The 17597-nt window shown below is 38.0% G+C and overlaps 1 protein-coding gene across 7 annotated transcripts in view; it reads left to right on the plus strand.

Annotated features, from left to right (window-relative positions):
- The window catches only part of LRCH1 (leucine rich repeats and calponin homology domain containing 1), a 123686-nt gene extending 107349 nt beyond the window's left edge, over nt 1–16337 (plus strand). For 4 of the 7 annotated variants that reach the window (XR_013952050.1, XR_013952051.1, XR_013952052.1 and 1 more), the window contains 2 exons: nt 3039–3296; nt 13737–16337. Coding sequence is in view for 3 of the 7 variants with exons in the window: in XM_080594547.1 (XP_080450673.1) it covers nt 13737–13850 (114 nt within the window). In the remaining 4 variants the exon portion in view is untranslated. The remainder of the gene's footprint in view (nt 1–3038; nt 3297–13736) is intronic. The other 3 variants (XM_080594547.1, XM_080594548.1, XM_080594549.1) reach the window with 1 other exon arrangement.
- The last annotated feature ends 1260 nt before the right edge of the window (nt 16338–17597 follow it).

The following is a 17597-nucleotide window of genomic DNA, read 5'->3' on the forward strand; positions in this document are numbered from 1 at the left end:
GGCATTGCTAATGAAGTAAAACAAGCAGGGGAAAAAACAGGAGGTTTTTTGAATGCTAAAACTGGCAGAACAAAGTAAAAGAATCACCCAAGTGGAGCGTCAAGTGCTTCATTTTCTACCCATGTATTAGTAGTTCAACTGGTAGTTATGTTTCTCAGCTTACTGCAAGGTATGTTTTCGTTGCCGCTTATGCTCGTTTTCTGATTGATTCACATAAGCAGTTACTTTTCCATAGTTTCATCATGAGACATCCATGAAGTTACAGTAAGTTTTATCAGGTATGACTCCTTTCTCCACCTTTTCATTCTGTGCTTGGTAACGTACACTGTTTGCCCTACAGTACGGACTTAAAGTGGTTACAGAATTTAAATCCTCATTCTGAGGTTCCTTTCGTTTGTGTTTTGAGTACAGTACATATGCACTGTAGACTTCATTCTTTCACCCAGTTCTGCAAACTTATCCTTTACCTTTTATTTTTTTAGGGTCAAAATCATAGAGGGTTGGTTTTGAAATGTGCTTATCTGTTCTCACAGTCACTGCAGGGGCATGCTGAATGAGGGTGGGTTGTGCACAAACAGCTGGTTATGCTTTTGTTGTTCCACACGTCTTACTATTTTTATTCTACGTGCATGATTTTGGTAGCTGTATGATGTAATCATATAGCATCTTGGGCTTGACAAGTCAGTTCGTAAATGTTAATGATTAAGTAATATGGCTTTCTTTTTTACTCCTTATAATTTTAGTTTCTTATAAATGAGAAAGGCCGTGCTTGAGGTGGGTGGGTGGTTGCTCATTTGTTTGTCTTTGAGCATTGCACTGAAGTAAATGTCATATACTATTTCACTACTTCATGATGTCAAATTTTAGTTTGGTATTTTCATTTCACAGCATCTGTAAAAATTATGGCAACTTCTAGAGTTACATTGCAGAAGTTTAAAATACATCAATATAAACATTTTAGTTAAGGTGAGAAAGTAACAGCAAATTATCAATTGTTGCAGAAAATACAAAAATAAGCAAATTTCTCAGGCTTCCTTAGATGTCATTGAATTTCACTGAAGCACAGCATGGCAATTCTCATAGGAAGTTTCTTCAGCATGTGTTGGCTATTTTTGTATGCTTTGGCATCTCTTGTACACTGCTTATTGTGTTAGCCTCTGGTTAGCAAGTTCTTTGGTCTTTTTTTAAAAAAAAAAAAAGGTAAATAAAATCAACCTATCACTAGCTCTCATTCTCCAGCTCTGAAATTACTTCTTTCTCCATTTTACTACAATGGGGACTGTTTTCAGAAAAGGTTTTGTTTTCATTTTTTTCCTTACAAAAATTCCAAAAAAAGCCTTGTTTGAAAGTTTCTGAAATTTTTTTTACAAAAATTTGAGTTTGAAGTTTCTTACATATTTCTTCTGGGATATATTTGTGACAAGTATGAAGTGAGTCTTGTATGTCATTTTAAAATGAATGCAGCACTTACGGGGTTTATTAGTGTCTTTGGTACAACAGTAGTGCTTAGTCAGCAAGTGTAGTCACCGAGTAGCCTGTTTGCCCTGAAATTAGTTTCTTTGTTAAGCAACTTGTGGATGTAGATGTTCTTGAATGCACTGCTAGTCCCATCCCACTTTTAAACAAGATCGGCATGTTTTGTTCTGTCTGTGAGTTTTCATCCTTTAAAAAGAAAAGCCAAATACAGTGGCCTTGGCATTTAATACAGCACTAGAATTTTGGATTGGAAAAATGCTGCAAAATTACTGTAAAAATCCCAGTCTTGTTACTAGGAAGGTGTTTTTCCCATTCCACGTATCCACTAGTCTAAGTAAGAAGATGAAAATTTTTGCAGCTTTTAGCTCCTGGTTAAAGCTAGAACCAGGTATAGAAAACAACAACAAAAAGTCATTGTTATTCTGAATGACAGTTCTGATTTCCAGTTTCTCTGGCCACTTTTCAGGATAGAAAAGCCTTTAAAATATTTTAAAGGTTAACTTATTTCAAAATGGGCATTGAAACTTCACAGTAACAGAAAACAGGCGTTTGAATTAGATTGTCTTGCTTCGTTTATTGGGTGCACTGTAACTTTGTTAAGCAAGTGAAACTGAAAACTACATCAGAAACAATATTCCTCTGAAACAGAATCTTTCCTAATTTGTGTAATTTTGTTTCATACATGTGGACTTTTGATAGGAAGTCCTCATTTGCAACTGAAATGGTATAATCTTTTAGATTGCTGCATTTTAGAAGTGCAAGTTGTTGCTTGGGTCAAATATAACATTAAATATTGTGTGTGCTTATTAGTACTGTTACTGCATATATCAAGCTTCGTTTTGTATAGCCAGCATGACTTAATACATGTAGACATTGGTACTTTCCAAAAAGAGTATACAAATCTAACCTGTTAATATTTTTTTAAAGTGCTAATTATGGAATTAAGTGTATAATTTCAGTTTAGAAACTTTACTAAAATTAATGATAGTCAGCCATTGACGTTCTCAGTTTCTATCCCAGGGTATCATTTAAAGTGATATTTGAATACCAGGTTCTAAGTTATATGTTGTGTTTGAGAATTTTACATACTTCTAATAGCTCATTTAAGTACTTTTTCCTGAGATTTCATATTGCTGCTGCTTATACTTTTAACAGCTTTCTAACCCACTGTTTGCTATTGTATAAATTAGATTTTACAGTTGGTACAATTTAAGCATTTAAAGTCTAGAGGGATAAAGGTGTGCAGATCCCATTGGAATAAGTGGATCACATGCACCTCCTCACCCCTATGAATCTGGACATAATTTGGAAGGTTTTGAAGGGCTGAGCTCTTCTAACTCAACATTTTAAGCTCTTCTAACTTAACAGTTGTATGATAGCTTCAGTATTTAGGGGAAATCAAAGAAAGCTGGGGTGCCTAGTGACAAAGGCAATACTAGGACAAAACTATTCCTACATGTTTATGCTAGAATATTGTGATAATTTATCAATATCCTTATATTTTTGTATTTTTAATTTTATGCACTGTTTTTTTCTGTTCTAATGGCTGCCCTTCGGGATAGGCTGACCTCTGCTCTCCGTATGACATCCTGCAGTCGGATATTCGTCACATTCGAAAGACTGTTGACACTCTGCTCGCCCTCGGGGAGAAAACCCCACAATCAACTTCTACCTTTCGCTCCTGGGATCTAATAGGCTTTTGTCTTTTCCACATACTTTTTATAGTCTTGATGTTTATAACTTATCACTGGAATGTGCTAACAGCATAACCTGTTCGCATGTGCACACAAACTTTCTGCTTTGTCTCTGACAAATTACAGGTACTTAATTTCCTTCCTTTGTCTTACACACTTCTCCCTTTCCCCTCACTTCCCTCTGCTGTAATATCTTTATTAATCTCTTGAAACAGGGGAGAGAGAGAGTAGCATCTTGAACTGATCTGAAAGCAAACCCAATCTCTTCTCCCAGACTCCAGCTCTAGTTTAAGAACTTATGTACCTCTTTATTTATAGTTTGTTTTCGTGTATGTTGCCTGGACTACACACTGAATGTGTTAAAGCAGTGAAGCTACTCTTATCCCACTTCTGGGTGTAGGCTAGATGCATATCACAGGCTAAACAGAAATGAACCTTTCTGTGAAAAGGCAACAATGCCTTTGTGAAAGGCATTCAGAAGAATTTTTGAAAACCCAAGAAGGCTACAGATACTGAAGTAACTGAGGTGGCAGTTCCACAGCTGATAGTATTTTCTGAGTTGCTGCCAGTTATCTCAACATGTGTTGTGTTGAGAGCAATCAGCAGTAATTTGAAAGATAATAGTTCTCTATTCCAAATCCTTTAGTTTAACAAGAGTACTGTATTTTTAAAGATGATTGATCATCTCTACTGTTCTGATTAAATTCCATACTGGAGTAGTTATATTTTCCTACTTACATTTTGTTTTCCTCCAGATTCCATGGAATAATCTTCTATCTCACAAAGCAGTGTTTAACTGCTTTAAAGCACTTGAAGATGACTGTAAATTAATACTGGGTATAAGGAACACCCTAATATGCAAGGGACTTCAGAATATTTTTGGATGAAGATCCTGAAAGACAGTGTGATACAATGAGATAGTTTGAGGATAAGCTGTTAGATTCCTGTATCTGCCATTCTTATGTGTGACATCAAGCAAGTCATGTCACTATCTTGTCTCTGTTTCATCACCTGTGACAACACGGGTAATGTTTGTTTGTGTAACAAATACAGTAAAGAAAATGTAGCAAGGAAAATGGATCGTCTAGGAAGATTTTAGATTTTTTTTGTCGTAATGAGGTATTAAAAAAATAGGTTAGACAAACATTAGTCAGGAAGCCTTTTGGCATGTTTAAACTCAGCCTATGGTTAGAGCACTGGACTGAATGACCTCCACTTCCCTTCCAGTTCTGCTTTCTGTTAATTTACTTGTAAAACTCGAAAAGGGGAAATTTGGTTTTACTCCATATCAACATGAAACACACAAATGAAAAGCAATTATAGGCATGTTGAGACTTGAAAACTATAAAACCTCAAGTACAGACCCACACATATTTCGTATTACTAGGTGCTATTGTTGACACTCTTAGTTCAGTGTCAAGCTGGCTAACCAAAGCATCTCAGTCTTGTGGCTGTGAAATAAATATCTTAATCTCTCATTGGCTGTTTTATCCAAAAATTGCCAACTGACTTTTAAAAGAAAATTAGCATAAGAACTTGTACGTTACTGATTATTCTGGTAATATGGTTATGATTTAGTGATCTATAAATATGATTTATGATCTATAAATATCCCCATTCCATAGATAATTGTAAAAAAAAAAAAAAAAAGAATTAAAAAGCTTCTAAATGAAGTCGTATTCCCAGTTTCCATGGCATAGGTATATATTTTTGTGTGTGTGCGTGAGTGTATCTGTATAAAGGAGGAAATGTATAATTACATAGGTATTTTAAGATGAAAAAATTACTTTCAGACAACAGATAGAACTGATTTTCTAAAGGTTTTAGTGGCTACCAGCTTCCAGTGCATATGTATAACAATTCTGTTGTAAAGACTCCTCTGTGACTTTGGTGTGAGTTCAGTGAATGCTTCTAGGTTCCTAATCCCTGCGGGAAGGACCTTTCCTAGTTGTTTGGGTGCACAGCTATGGACTTGTGCTCTCATCCTGCACAGGTCTGTCTTCTATCTATGCACCTAGTTTCAGTGATTCCAGCAGCAGACGCTTAGTCAGTCTGAGCTTAATGTTTAAGATCCCACTTTCAGAGGGTCTTGGTCATGATTTTGGTTGTCTTGTTTTTAAAATGTTGCTTTTCAAATGAAACTGAAAGTGGCATAAAGCTTGAATCACTTTAGAATCTATTAATCTATGATTATTTATAATCCAGTGTATGTACTTGAGACAAAAGTGATGTCTTTTGTAGGGCTGGGATTTTACTGGTAGCCAGGTCTCCTGTTAATGCTTTGTGTTGTGTAAGTACCAATCCACATGTGTAAATATTTCTTAACGTCTTTTGAAATTAGGAAATCAAGTGGCAAAAGTTATTGCTACCATCCTGTAGTTCATATTTGTGTCATTGTCTGATATTAAGTGTGATTATTCACAGTATCCCATACCTTTGGGAGGGAGGTAAGAAAAGTAATAGGTCAGTCTTGCAGAAGTGTGCCAGTGAAGGAAGGCCAACTGCACGTATCCCCGTGACAGTGATGCACGTCTCTCACAGTGGTCTGAAGTTCTAACTTTACATATGCTTACAATGCAAACAGTTTTCTTTTATTACATAGAGTACATTTTCTCAATATTCTCAACCTTAACAATATACAGCAATTAAAGTGCAACTTTACAAGAACTGTTTTGGAGTTATGCAGTTGAAGCCATCTTGAATCAGACTGTGGAAGGTGACCATACTTGCTTCATGACACGCACAGCCTTACTTACTGTCTATGAAGCTCACCCATTTTTTGTATTTTCTGTATTTTTTGCTGGTCATTATTGATAACACTTCCAAATATACGCAAGTCTTACAGGGAAAGAGATATTAGAATATACACATTTCTGTAAGTGTAATATAGTAATGTTTCTCAAAATATATTTAAAACAGTACAGATGTGAAAACTACCTGGTTTCTCCTCCTACAAGCCAGTAATTAATTCTCCCACTAAATGGGGAGGTAGAAACTAAAACAGGTATGTAGCTAATTAATCTACTCATGGGTTCTTTAATAAACTCAGAGTCCTATTTCTGTGCTTCTGTTCCTGTTGTGTTAGTACATAAGAAACCACCAGTTCTGTTGGCTGGTGGTCCTTCACCTCTTAGGAGATCCCAATATTGAGACACTATTGTAGAGTTGGTACTTACCACTTACAATCAGTCACGTGATTAAGTTGATGATTTGGGGTTTTAAAACCATCTATATTGTTCACTGTCACGTTCATTCATTGACAACATGAATTACGTTTGCTCCCCCATGTGTTTCCCCATTCATTTTTTTTCCCACTGCGGTGACAGGGTGGTCATCAGAAATTTTCAGACGGATTTCTTCATATCTTCATACATTGGTCTGCTCAGATGTGTCCTTTGCCCATTATATTGATTCCTTTTGGATCTTGTGGAGGTAATCACATACGTACTGCAATAAAGTAATAAATACAAATTGTAATGGATTAATTTAATATGCATGTAGGTAAAATGTGCTTGTACTGGATTACAGCTGATATTTGGATGCGAGGATTTGGCTTTATTTTTCCTTGAGCCAAAAAACAGCTATGTTCAAGTGCAGTACAGTAGCTGTTCAAACACCTCTTTCTTCAAGTACATATTAACAAGCTTTTACAGCTGCAAGCAGTTTATGGATCCCATTGCATTCCTAATATGCTTACTGAAATGCTATAGTTAATGTGAACGGGATCATATTAGACCTGAGCAAATACAGATTCAGTCCAGTCTTCTACTCCATAGACACAAATAAGTTTTCTAATTATTGCCACTATGTTGTTTTTCACAAAAAAAAAGAGCTGCTATTGGCATTTTACTTGTGTTACTACAAGAACTGAGCACTCATGTATGTAGGTTTAGAAACAGTTTAGAGCAGGTTTTGTGGTCCATTGCCATTTCCTTCACGTCCAGCACACAAGCTGCATAACGCAGAAAGCAATATGAAAATACTTTCAGGTAATGACCCATTCTACGTGGATGATGCAAAACATTATCATTCCTTCATTTAGTCTCTTAGAATTTAATGTATATGGTTATGGTATAGCTGATATTTCCCCGTAAGTATACATTTTCTCTTACTGTTTAATGTGTGTCTGTCTTTAGTAAGTTATAGAGCTTTCCGTTCCCTCCAGTTTCAGGTTGTTGTTTTCTTAGCATGTTAGAATGAAACTGTGAGGCATTTTGGCAAAATACATGGTCTCCCTTAAAACTGTATGGCTCAAGGCCAGAATCTGTAAACGAGTACAAAGCCATCATCTGCAAATGCAGTTTTGTAAATATTTGTAATTTATTGCATGTTCAGAAGATGCACATATTTAGATCTCTCACTAGCTATAACTCGAAATACAGAATTGCAGCTGCAGTATTGAAGTTCTGGGTTGTTGGGTTTTTGGGGTGCTTTTTAAAATCTGGTCACAAGTGTATGCTTCAACAAAACATACCAATCTTTCCTTTGGAAATTAAAACAAAAAAAATTGATTAAATGTACCTATAGCCTGAATCACTGTGCTTTTTGATCTGGTCTTTTCTGTTGTATTTCAAATGGTAATTTCAGGGTATTTGGATATGTATGGACATTAGCAGTGATAGTTGTTACAGAAAATATATTTACAAAGATACGATTTCACATTTCCTCAGATATGTGAAAAAGTAAATGTTTGCTGTTGTTTTTTCAGCTCTTTGGAAAGAAAACTTTGCCTTGATCTAACAAAAATTCAAGGCTTGTGTTTTTGATACATTTGCTTAAACATAAGGCCCTGATGTTTCGTTTAGTACTAGTCTGTCCATTTCAGAATATTTGGCTTCAAACATTAAAAAATGAGCATTGCATGGACTTTTCTCAATTTGTACTAAACTACACATTCCAGTATTTCATTTTTTTCAGAATATTTTATTTTTCCCTTTTGATCTGAAATCTCATATTCCTCAAATGAGAGGAAGAAACAGAATGGCTCTTGCCAATTTTGTAGAATTCCATTTCTCTGTTTTGCTGACGGATGTAGTTGGGTGCTGATGTTATCATGATGTAGTCATTTCACTACTTGCCCATGCGATATAATGGCAACAATTTCTTGATAACGAACTGCTGTATCTGAATTGTCAAGCTGTTTGCCTTAGCATAATCCAATTCAAACAGTTGCTTGACTCTGAAGGCATCTGATGGTAAAGAAAAGAGATGTTTGTGTCAAGTGTCACGTATCCTTGTGGGATTGGTGTCCTTGCGTATTGCTGTTTTAATTTTACACCACCTAAATCAGAAGTTTTGTCCCAGGATTAGAAAACTGCTTTGGTGAGCGCACACACTCGTGTATGTTTGCAGGTGTGCCTGTTGTGCTGTCTTTTTGTATTGCTTCGTGACTCAGCCTCCTGGCTGCTGCCTCCCTTTTCTGCTTGGGTGATTTGCTGTGGTTTTTTTTTTTGCTTTGTGTGTCCGTCCCGTGTTGTCCCCGTCCCACCCCTAAATCCAAAGAGGCTTGTTCTTTTGCTTCATAGGAGTTTGAAAATGTCTCTATCTATTCAAAATGGATATGTGCCTGTAGAAAGTGGTTTGCCTGAAATAAATAATTAAGCTTCTCTGTGTTTCTAGGAAAAAAATGCACTAAAACTTTAGGTCTTGGTTTTACAGTAGACAGAAGAAATTGGACTGACAACCCTTCCCTCTGTGATTGTTTCTGAAGATCTGTAGATTGAGGATTAGCAGCTGATTCTTCTGTTGTTCTGGGCTTTGTTCAGTGATGGTTTCAACAGGGGTATTATTTTTAGAGAGGTGATTCATGGTCTGTATTGAAGAGTTAGGGGTTTGATGCTACTGTGGAATGGACAGAAGTCTTTACAAAGGTAGGGAGAAATGGGTGAAGAGTCATCTAAAAACCTTGGAGACGTGGGTGAGTTCTTCTCTTGATCACGTGTATTATCTCAAAATTTGGCATTTCGAGATAAGTTCTGAAGTCTTGGTGGTTTTTTTTGGTGGCTTTTACCTTCACAGCTCTAATGTCAGTGGCTTCCACTGGTTTAAGGCGGCAGTTGTGGTGGGCAAGAGCAGAGCAAAGCATAGGAAATGAATGGACGGCACTGCAGGGACGGGGGCTGAGCACAAGGTCTGAGACAGCTGGGATTGTGACCCAGCATAACTGTTATGCAGAAGGCTGAGTTGGTTATCAGTGTGCTCTGGATGCTGTCCTTAGCAGGAACTGATTTTTCTTATTCTGAGAAGAGTTAAATATATTTCTCCAAACCTGGGATTTGAAAAAATATATGAGGCAGAGTTGGTGAGAGCTGTTTGCAGAGCTTTTGAAGGTAGTGGGTAGGGCTTGGACAGGCGAATTGATTCATGACACTTTAAGATGTAGTTCCTTGTAGTAGCTGGTATAGGTCTCCTTGGCAGGTTTGGAAAGTTCATCATAGCTGCAAATTTAATGGCAGAATGATAAAATATTAACTGAACTCCACCTTCTCCTCAATAAAAGGCTGTCAGTTGTACATCTTTCAAGAACTAATGAAGAATGATGTACAAGATAAAAAGTAATGTTGTGAAACTTCTGACTCCAAACACACAGTTGTTTGTAGACCTCTTTAAATAGCTTCCCTTATTTGAGTATGTCTTGTAAATATGGCAGGGAGAGGAAGGTTGTTTTAGAGAAATGGGATTTCTGTAGTGTATTTAAAAGAGTTAGGTAATGCATTCTCTGTAAAAGGTGAAAAGTTTATGATGGGTAGTTGTTTTGTTGTTTTGTTGTTTTTTTATATGAAATGAGGCATGAACTCCTTGTTATGCTTTTAGTTAAAATGTGCTTATAAATAATTGCAAGACAACAAGTCTGTTTTGGCAAGAAAGAATGACAGATAAGAGAATAGTTCTTAGAATGCGGTAAGGTGCCACAGAAATGGCAAGTTTAGATTTTTTTTTTTAAGGAAACATCCTTAACTGTGTTTGTGCAGCAAATCTGTCTTCAGTAGAAGAAAAAAAAACACAACACAATATTCTCAAACATAAACACCTAGCAAGGTAGGTTGTTGTGGAGCTGGGTTTTGGGTTCAATCCCTATTCTTCAGCCTTGTAACATTAGCAGTTTTGGTATTGGATTCAGCAGCCATAAATATTTTATGCCTTTTGTCTAGAGTGGAAGACTAATGAAATACTGGTGCTTGTGCCACCAAATCTGTGAAATTAAGAGCTTAGTATGCAAGGACACTTAAAAAGAATAGAAGAGTGGAAAGAATAGCATTTCACTTCAAATGTCATTTGTATTCTCAATAAATAAAATATTTTCTGAAAATTATCAGAATCAGAGTATCTTAGATTTTTATAACAACTTTGTCCTGAGACATGAGGTGGACAAAATATTTTTACTAAAACCATACAGTTGAAGTGGAAATATTTTTTGCTGTTTACTTCATTGTCACTATCTCTACCTTCTTCTGTGGTTACTTGAGTAGTTAGGTATCAGTTTAGGAGTTTGCATCAGAGAAACATTGTCTTAAAATATCTTTATATAGTTCTCCAGAAAAGATGCCTTCTTCCAGAGGAATAAAAGGTAAGGAGAACTTCCTCTGAGAGTTTGCAGGTCTGAAATATCCCAGTCACAGAACAGTGAATAAGAGCTCAGAATTGGTGTCTTAAGTTAAATGACCAATTTAGGGCAGGTTTTGAAAAGGAATCTGGGTCATGAATTAGAAACGATTGCAAAGGGTTAGGGATAGTCCTTTGTGCTGACAGGGCAAATAGCTCCCGCAGAGAGGGGCCTGGTAACAGGTAGGAATGGGAGGCAATTACCGCAGCTATTGGGTCAGCAGTGTCAGAAACCACAGGCTTGACCTAATCAATGTAAGTGTAAATAGAGAGATTAGGAAGTGTAAACTCAGGACACTGCAGTATCTTTGCAGTAGATAAATGCACGTAGTGCATCTATCACAGACCAGCTTAACCAAACTAATTGCAAGCTGTCTGTCTGAGATGGTTTCTTGGGTCTGCATGTGCCAAAGGAACCCACAGTAATTGTTTGGTATTTGGAGCTATAACCCATACAGTCATAGAATGGCTTGGGTTGGAAGGGACCTTAAAGATCACCCAGTCCCAACCCCCTGCCATGGGCAGGGACACCTCCCACCAGACCAGGTTGCCCAAAGCCCCATCCAGCCTGGCCTTGAACACCTCCAGGGATGGGGCATCCACAGCTGCTCTGGGCAGCCTGTGCCAGGGCCTCACCACCCTCTGAGTGAAGAATTTCTTACTAACATCTAATCTAAATCTCCCCTCTTTTAGTTTAAAGCCATTACTCCCCAATCTATCCCAACACCCTCTGACAAAGAGTCTCTCCCCACCTTTCCTGTAGGCCCCCTTCAGGCAGTGGAAGGCCGCCATGAGGTCTCCCCAGAGCCTTCCCTTCCCCAGGCTGAACAACCCCAGCTCCCTCAGCATGTCTTCATAGGAGAGCTGCTCCAGCCCCTTGATCATCTTCATGGCCCTCCTCTGGACTTGTTCTAATACTTCCATGTCCTTCTTGTGCTGGGGGCCCCAGAGCTGAACGCAGGGCTCCAGCTGGAGTCTCACAAGAGCAGAGCAGAGGCGGAGAATCACCTTCTTCCACCTGCTGGCCACTCTGCTTTTGATGTAGCTTAGGACACAATGAACCTTAACCCGTGAACATTAATATATAGATACATACACATACATATATAGAAACATTTTAAATAGTAAATATAATATTCATATCTTATGCTTACCTTTTATAATTTACCAATACCAGATGCCATAGTTGTGAAAAAAAGTTTGGTTCTCACTTTTCAGTGGGCTGCAATAAATCTACCTCAAACTAAACATGAAACCTTCTTGGTGAAGGTTTTATTAGCAATTTCCATAGACTCTGGAATTTGTCCTCTTAGAGACTATTTGACACTGTTGTTGATGGATCTCACTTTGAGATTTTGATGTGTTCAAAGTCCAGGGCAAACCAGTTCCAGTTTGCCATGAAGGGAAGGGAGCAGCCCAAGTGAGAGATGATGAACTGCTTTGAACTGGAGGTTGGTTGAAGCTGTGGCAGCAGGTGATCAGTTTTCATCGCCCTAAAGAGGTTATCAGTTGGATGCCTCATGCATTGTTTTTAGGCCCCTGGTTAATTGTCTTCAGTTTTCTTGGAGAGGAAGTGAAAAGAGTTGGTGCTATTTTCAGATTCTCATTCTGGGACTGGAGTGTGAGGATCTTCACAAAAGCTTGAGAGCCAAGTGTTGGGTGTGCATAAAGGAAATCATGAGAAGAGAGGTTGAGTGATGTTTAAATTGGAGATATCATTACTGTGACAAAGGACCGTGGATTATATAAAGATAAAATGAGACCCTTAGGTGACATCTCTGACATTACAGAAGCAAGAATATTCAATAGAAGACAGCCAAGCAATTAAAATGTAATCTCAAATGCATCACTAGTTTTAGAAGCTGGAAATTTATTGAACAGCTAAAAAATTCAATACTGAGAATATCAAAACAATCCTCTCTTTCTAAAAACAAAAAATCATTATCTGACTGCCAATGGTCATGTAGAGATGCTTAGGGAAAGAACAGGAGGTTAGATCACTTATATGGTGCTTTTTCAAACTTAAAGCGACCTGACATACAGTTCAGGGACTTCATGAGCCAGATGTTGTATCCACGTGTTTGTGTTTAATGGCATTTGATTTTTTTTCCATCCATGTATTTTTGTCATCCCATTTACACTTCTGGCTTACATTTTGTGGCAGTGAGTCTCACAGTTGTAATTATGGTTTGTGATGTAGACATCTATTTATTATAAGCCTGGTGCCTGATTTCATAATCTCATATATTCCGTTAACATGAATACACAGTTATATTAACTTTCTTAAAGATGGAGCCAGTTGTGACACAAGGCTACGTCTCTAAGGAAGGCTTTCTGTAATGATCCACTCTGTGGTTCCCTGCTACCTGTTGGAGAAAGCAGAATTTATCTGACTGCCTTCTGATAAACAGCCCTGTGGACAGTTAGTAGGTTTCATCCTGACCATGAGTGCTGTGTCCTAATGGTAAATGAAGTCGATTCCTGGATATTTCAGACTAAGCATACTCAGAACGAAATGCTTCATCCAGTGAACGTGCACCATTACGCACACTTTTCTGTAAATGCTAAGGGGTGACTTCCAAGGTGCGTATCCCGGGACCAAGACCTCCCCTTCTCGAGCTCAGTGGTAGAACTTCTTTTGGCTGATTAAAGAACAGCCTTCTGTCCCCAGACTAACTCGTATGTAATAATGGGCGAACACCATGTTATCTCACTTCATAGGTAGACGTTCTGCATGTACCTGGTGGCCTTCACTCTCAGTTATGATGTTTATATACCGTAATGACCACGGAACAGATTGGTTTCCTGTAAGGCCCAGAGCAAAATGAGATACTTTCTGTCAAAGTCACAGGAAAATCTTTCAAACTGCAAATGGTTCCTACTTGTTGGGTGTTCGTATAGAGTGACATTTTGCAATCAGTACTGAATAACCTAATCTTTGCTCCTTTGTTTGTCTTTTTCTAGGAGAAGCTCTGCCTACCACATCACATCCTAGAAGAAAAGGGCTTGGTAAAAGTGAGCATAACAGTTCAAGCATTGCTAGATGTAACCACAGTGAAACAAGCTTTATTCACATGAAACTGTCCCTGCTGTTACCAGCTCCACTGTGCCATCAAGGAACGAAATCACTGCCCATCTTTTCAAACTGCATTGAAAAAACAGTGCTCCAAGAGTATTCTTATACTTCTAATTTTGAAATAATCTTTGAGACTGTACACATGCGTCGAACTTCAAACCTGAAACTAAACAGAAACATTTTATAGAGCAAATTGGCGCTTCACTGCTTTTATAGTTCACTTTGTACAGTACTTAAACAGCCACCTCTCTGCCACTTATAAATGTGTGGAGTACACAGCTGTCTTGCAGCAAGATACCTTCATATTACTAAACTAAGAATCAGTGTAATCATTTTTGGGGGGAGGGAGAGTAAATCAGACTTCTACCATGTTAGGTTTTTCTGCAGTTGCTTCAGGCTGTTGCCTTTTAAAAAAATATCCAGACGTAAAATATTTATATAAATATTATTTATTAGTGAGTTGTTATTCATCCTTTGGATGCAAAATGTAAATTAGGAAACTGTATTTTATTACTGCTTTTTTGTGGTTAAACACTTTATTTTAATATAAATATTTAGTTATTTTTTATTCAACTTGGTGTGCAGTAGCTCTAGATCTCCATAAATTGTATTTTCTAATATGTAAGATAAAAAACAATCAATCAAAATAGGTGCTTTTATTAAAAGAACAGCTAGCTGGAATGGCATTCTTTATTTTTCAATTAGTGGAACATTGGTAAAAGTTTGTCTGCATTCCGTTCAGTTTCCTACATTCCAGTAGCACTTCTCCCCCAGTAGGCTCAATTGGCTGAAACAGAGAGCACACCCATTTTACTTGTATATAGATGTTAAAAAAAAAAAAAGACAAACTTGAAAAAGAAATGTGAACAAATATTTTTGATCGCTTATTTTACTATGCACAAGACATTTAACTTTTGCCACAACAAAATGATGTGCATTAGGATCATGTGTCTTGAAATATGATTTTTGCACTGTAACTTCTTGTAAAGACTACAGCACTACAGAACGAATATCGAGAAATAGCACAAGAACGTTAACAAGGTTAACAACCAACCAACCTTCAATAAATCTGTTGATAGGAGATAAAATTGCCAAAGGCATTCTTAAAGACCTGATCTTCCAGATGCAAGCTGCTGGGTACAGTGCTTCTCCGTGTGGTCGTCATCATCGCTGAGTCCCGTAGCTTCCCAGTGAGTTAAGCACAATGTTCTGTAGTGAATGTTTGCAGGATCTGACCTCTAAGCCCACATCAGCAATAGGAAATAAGGTTCTTTTTCTTACTTACTACTTAAAATTTTGGAAGAGTTTTCTTAAAAGCATAACTTATTGTTGAAACATTACATGTTGTAGATCTAAAAGTTCCAGCGCAGTGATTATCACAGCATCTGGAGCATCCATTTTTCTTTGGTCTGAAAAGCTAAAAGATGTAACTTGAGCAAGCAGGACAGGAAAGCTGCACGTGATGAAAAGGCTAGCTGGTAGGGGGTCACTGTTGCATATAAGCAAGTAGTTTGAAAGGCATTAATGACAGTAATGAGGCAATGTGGTGGGAGAATTAACTAGCAAGAGAATGTGGAGCAAACCATTGTATAAAGACTTTTTGGAAAAAAGAGCGGTGCGTACTTGTCACTACTGTGTATCTAGGCAAAGTTACAGGCATGTTCACATGCTGCATTTAAAAATACCGGTATTCCCATAGCAGATTTTTAGTCTTTAATACAGTATTTGAATGCAGACTATGCATTTTAACACCACAAATTGCCAATTTCCTGGTCTGTAGTGAGAGCAGCGCACTAGGAGGAGAAAAGTGGACTTGCAGACAGTGAGACATGGAATAGCCAGTCACTTCAACCAAAGCAAAGCGTTTCTTTTTGTAGAGGGAACATTGACTTAAATTATAATTTTGATTGGCAGCTAGCATATTGTTTCCTATAAAAATGTACTGTGCACTTTAACACTAAATTAAAAATGTATTTTAATATTTTACAGAGCTGCACAAATATCTGTTTTGTCAAAAAGCATGAGCAATGTAAAGAAAGTAAGTTTTCAAGTTAGAGTTTATCAAATTTTAAAAAGCATTCAAAGATGGAGTATAAAAATAGGATTATTAATTTCTGCATCTTGAGGGATAAAATGCAGGTTTCCTGAGTATTTTTTTACAATGTATATATTGCAACATGAAGCTTTGTAATTATTATTTTGACAAATCTTGGTTTTTCATAATTAAAACTTTGTTTTTTCTCCTGATAGTGTCTTTCGGTATTTGCTTAAAGTTGGCTGTAAATAGCTCTGAATATTTTGTAATACAGCTTTTTTTATGCAGTCTTAACCTGTACGGCTAAAGAGAGAATCTTCATGACTCTTTGTACACTATTTACATGTGCAATAAAACATGCATGGCAAATCTATAATACCATAAGCAGTGAACATAATGTATATAGGAAATCTTTACTGTAGTTACAATTAAACTCTATTATTTGTAGAAACCATTTAATGACTGCCCCTGTGATTGACAGTTTATTGTACAAGAGCTGGTACCTGGAGAGCTTAATGCTGTGAATGATGCATGAGGAGTTGGGTAAGGAGAAGGTGATTATACGACCCAAATAGAGCAATTTTACAGCTAAACTGAGAATAAGAGCCCATAACTGTCAGGTTGTCTGTTTAGTATTTTTATCAGCTAGGAAAGCTGCTGGGGTTCTTTTGTATTATAGGCACCTGGTTTTATGTACTCAAAGCTGAACAGAGGGGCCCCAGCAGGGCTGTTTTTGCCAGTCCCTGCGCTTACAAAGGGGCTTGCTGCATTTCCTTCACAGATTCAAATCCCTGCTTCAGGCTCTGGAGAGAGGAATTAAAATTCCTGCACGTGAGCTTCCTGAGGCTTTGCTGCCCCTGTTGCCTAAAATCTCCCATCATTTAGTGAAGAGCAGCAGGGGGATGAATTGCTCTGGGTTCCACGGCTCAGCTGGGGGAGAAGGAAGACTTCAAGCTGCTGCTCCTCCAGCGCGGTCTCCGACTCACATCACCCTAGGAGTCGTTCTTTTTTTTACTGCTTCCTACTCTGTACAGTGGAGCTTTTTTTTCTCCTTTCCTTTGGAAATGCAGCGCTAATCCTGCAGGCACTTACTTTAGCAAAAACAGATCTGAGTTCATTCTTCTAGTAAATCCAAGAAAATAATGCAGTAACCCTTTCTGACCTGAGGCTAGCTGAGTATGACAGTTCTGTGCCGTAGTGCTTTGCCCTCCCGTCTGTGTAGAGATGGGCAGGGGAGACTGCTGCTCGAAGGGTAAAGTCTATGGCCTTCTCTTTTCCCGTGCAGGTTTCTGAAGTCACTTAAATACAGATTCTGCTGGTTTCTCATGTCTCTAAGGAAGTCTCTTTGCCTCAGCCAGATGATTTTTATGGCTGCGTTCACATTTGGTAGCAGACTTCAGCAGGGAAGGCGCATTCTGCAGTACTCTCCAGGGGAGACCCTACTCCAGACAGCCAAGGAAGCTAAGTGCCTTTGTGGCTGTTGCCACAGACTATTTATCAGCAGCCAGCTGCTGGTGGTGCCCAGTTGAGGTCTGAGCCTTGCCAACAATGGATTTTGCAGTCTCACACAACTTCTTGTTAAGGTGGGGGTGAGACCAGGTGCCTATAACCACCCGCACAGATGATTCAAGTACCCAAAGTCTTCTCAGGGGTTTGCTCTGTCCTGGACTTGCAGCCGTCAGAGTCAGGACAGCTTCTGTAAAACTTTGAGGTT

Source organism: Anser brachyrhynchus, assembly GCF_964034855.1.
Source record: "Anser brachyrhynchus genome assembly, chromosome: 1".
NCBI classification, from domain to species: Eukaryota; Metazoa; Chordata; class Aves; order Anseriformes; family Anatidae; genus Anser; species Anser brachyrhynchus.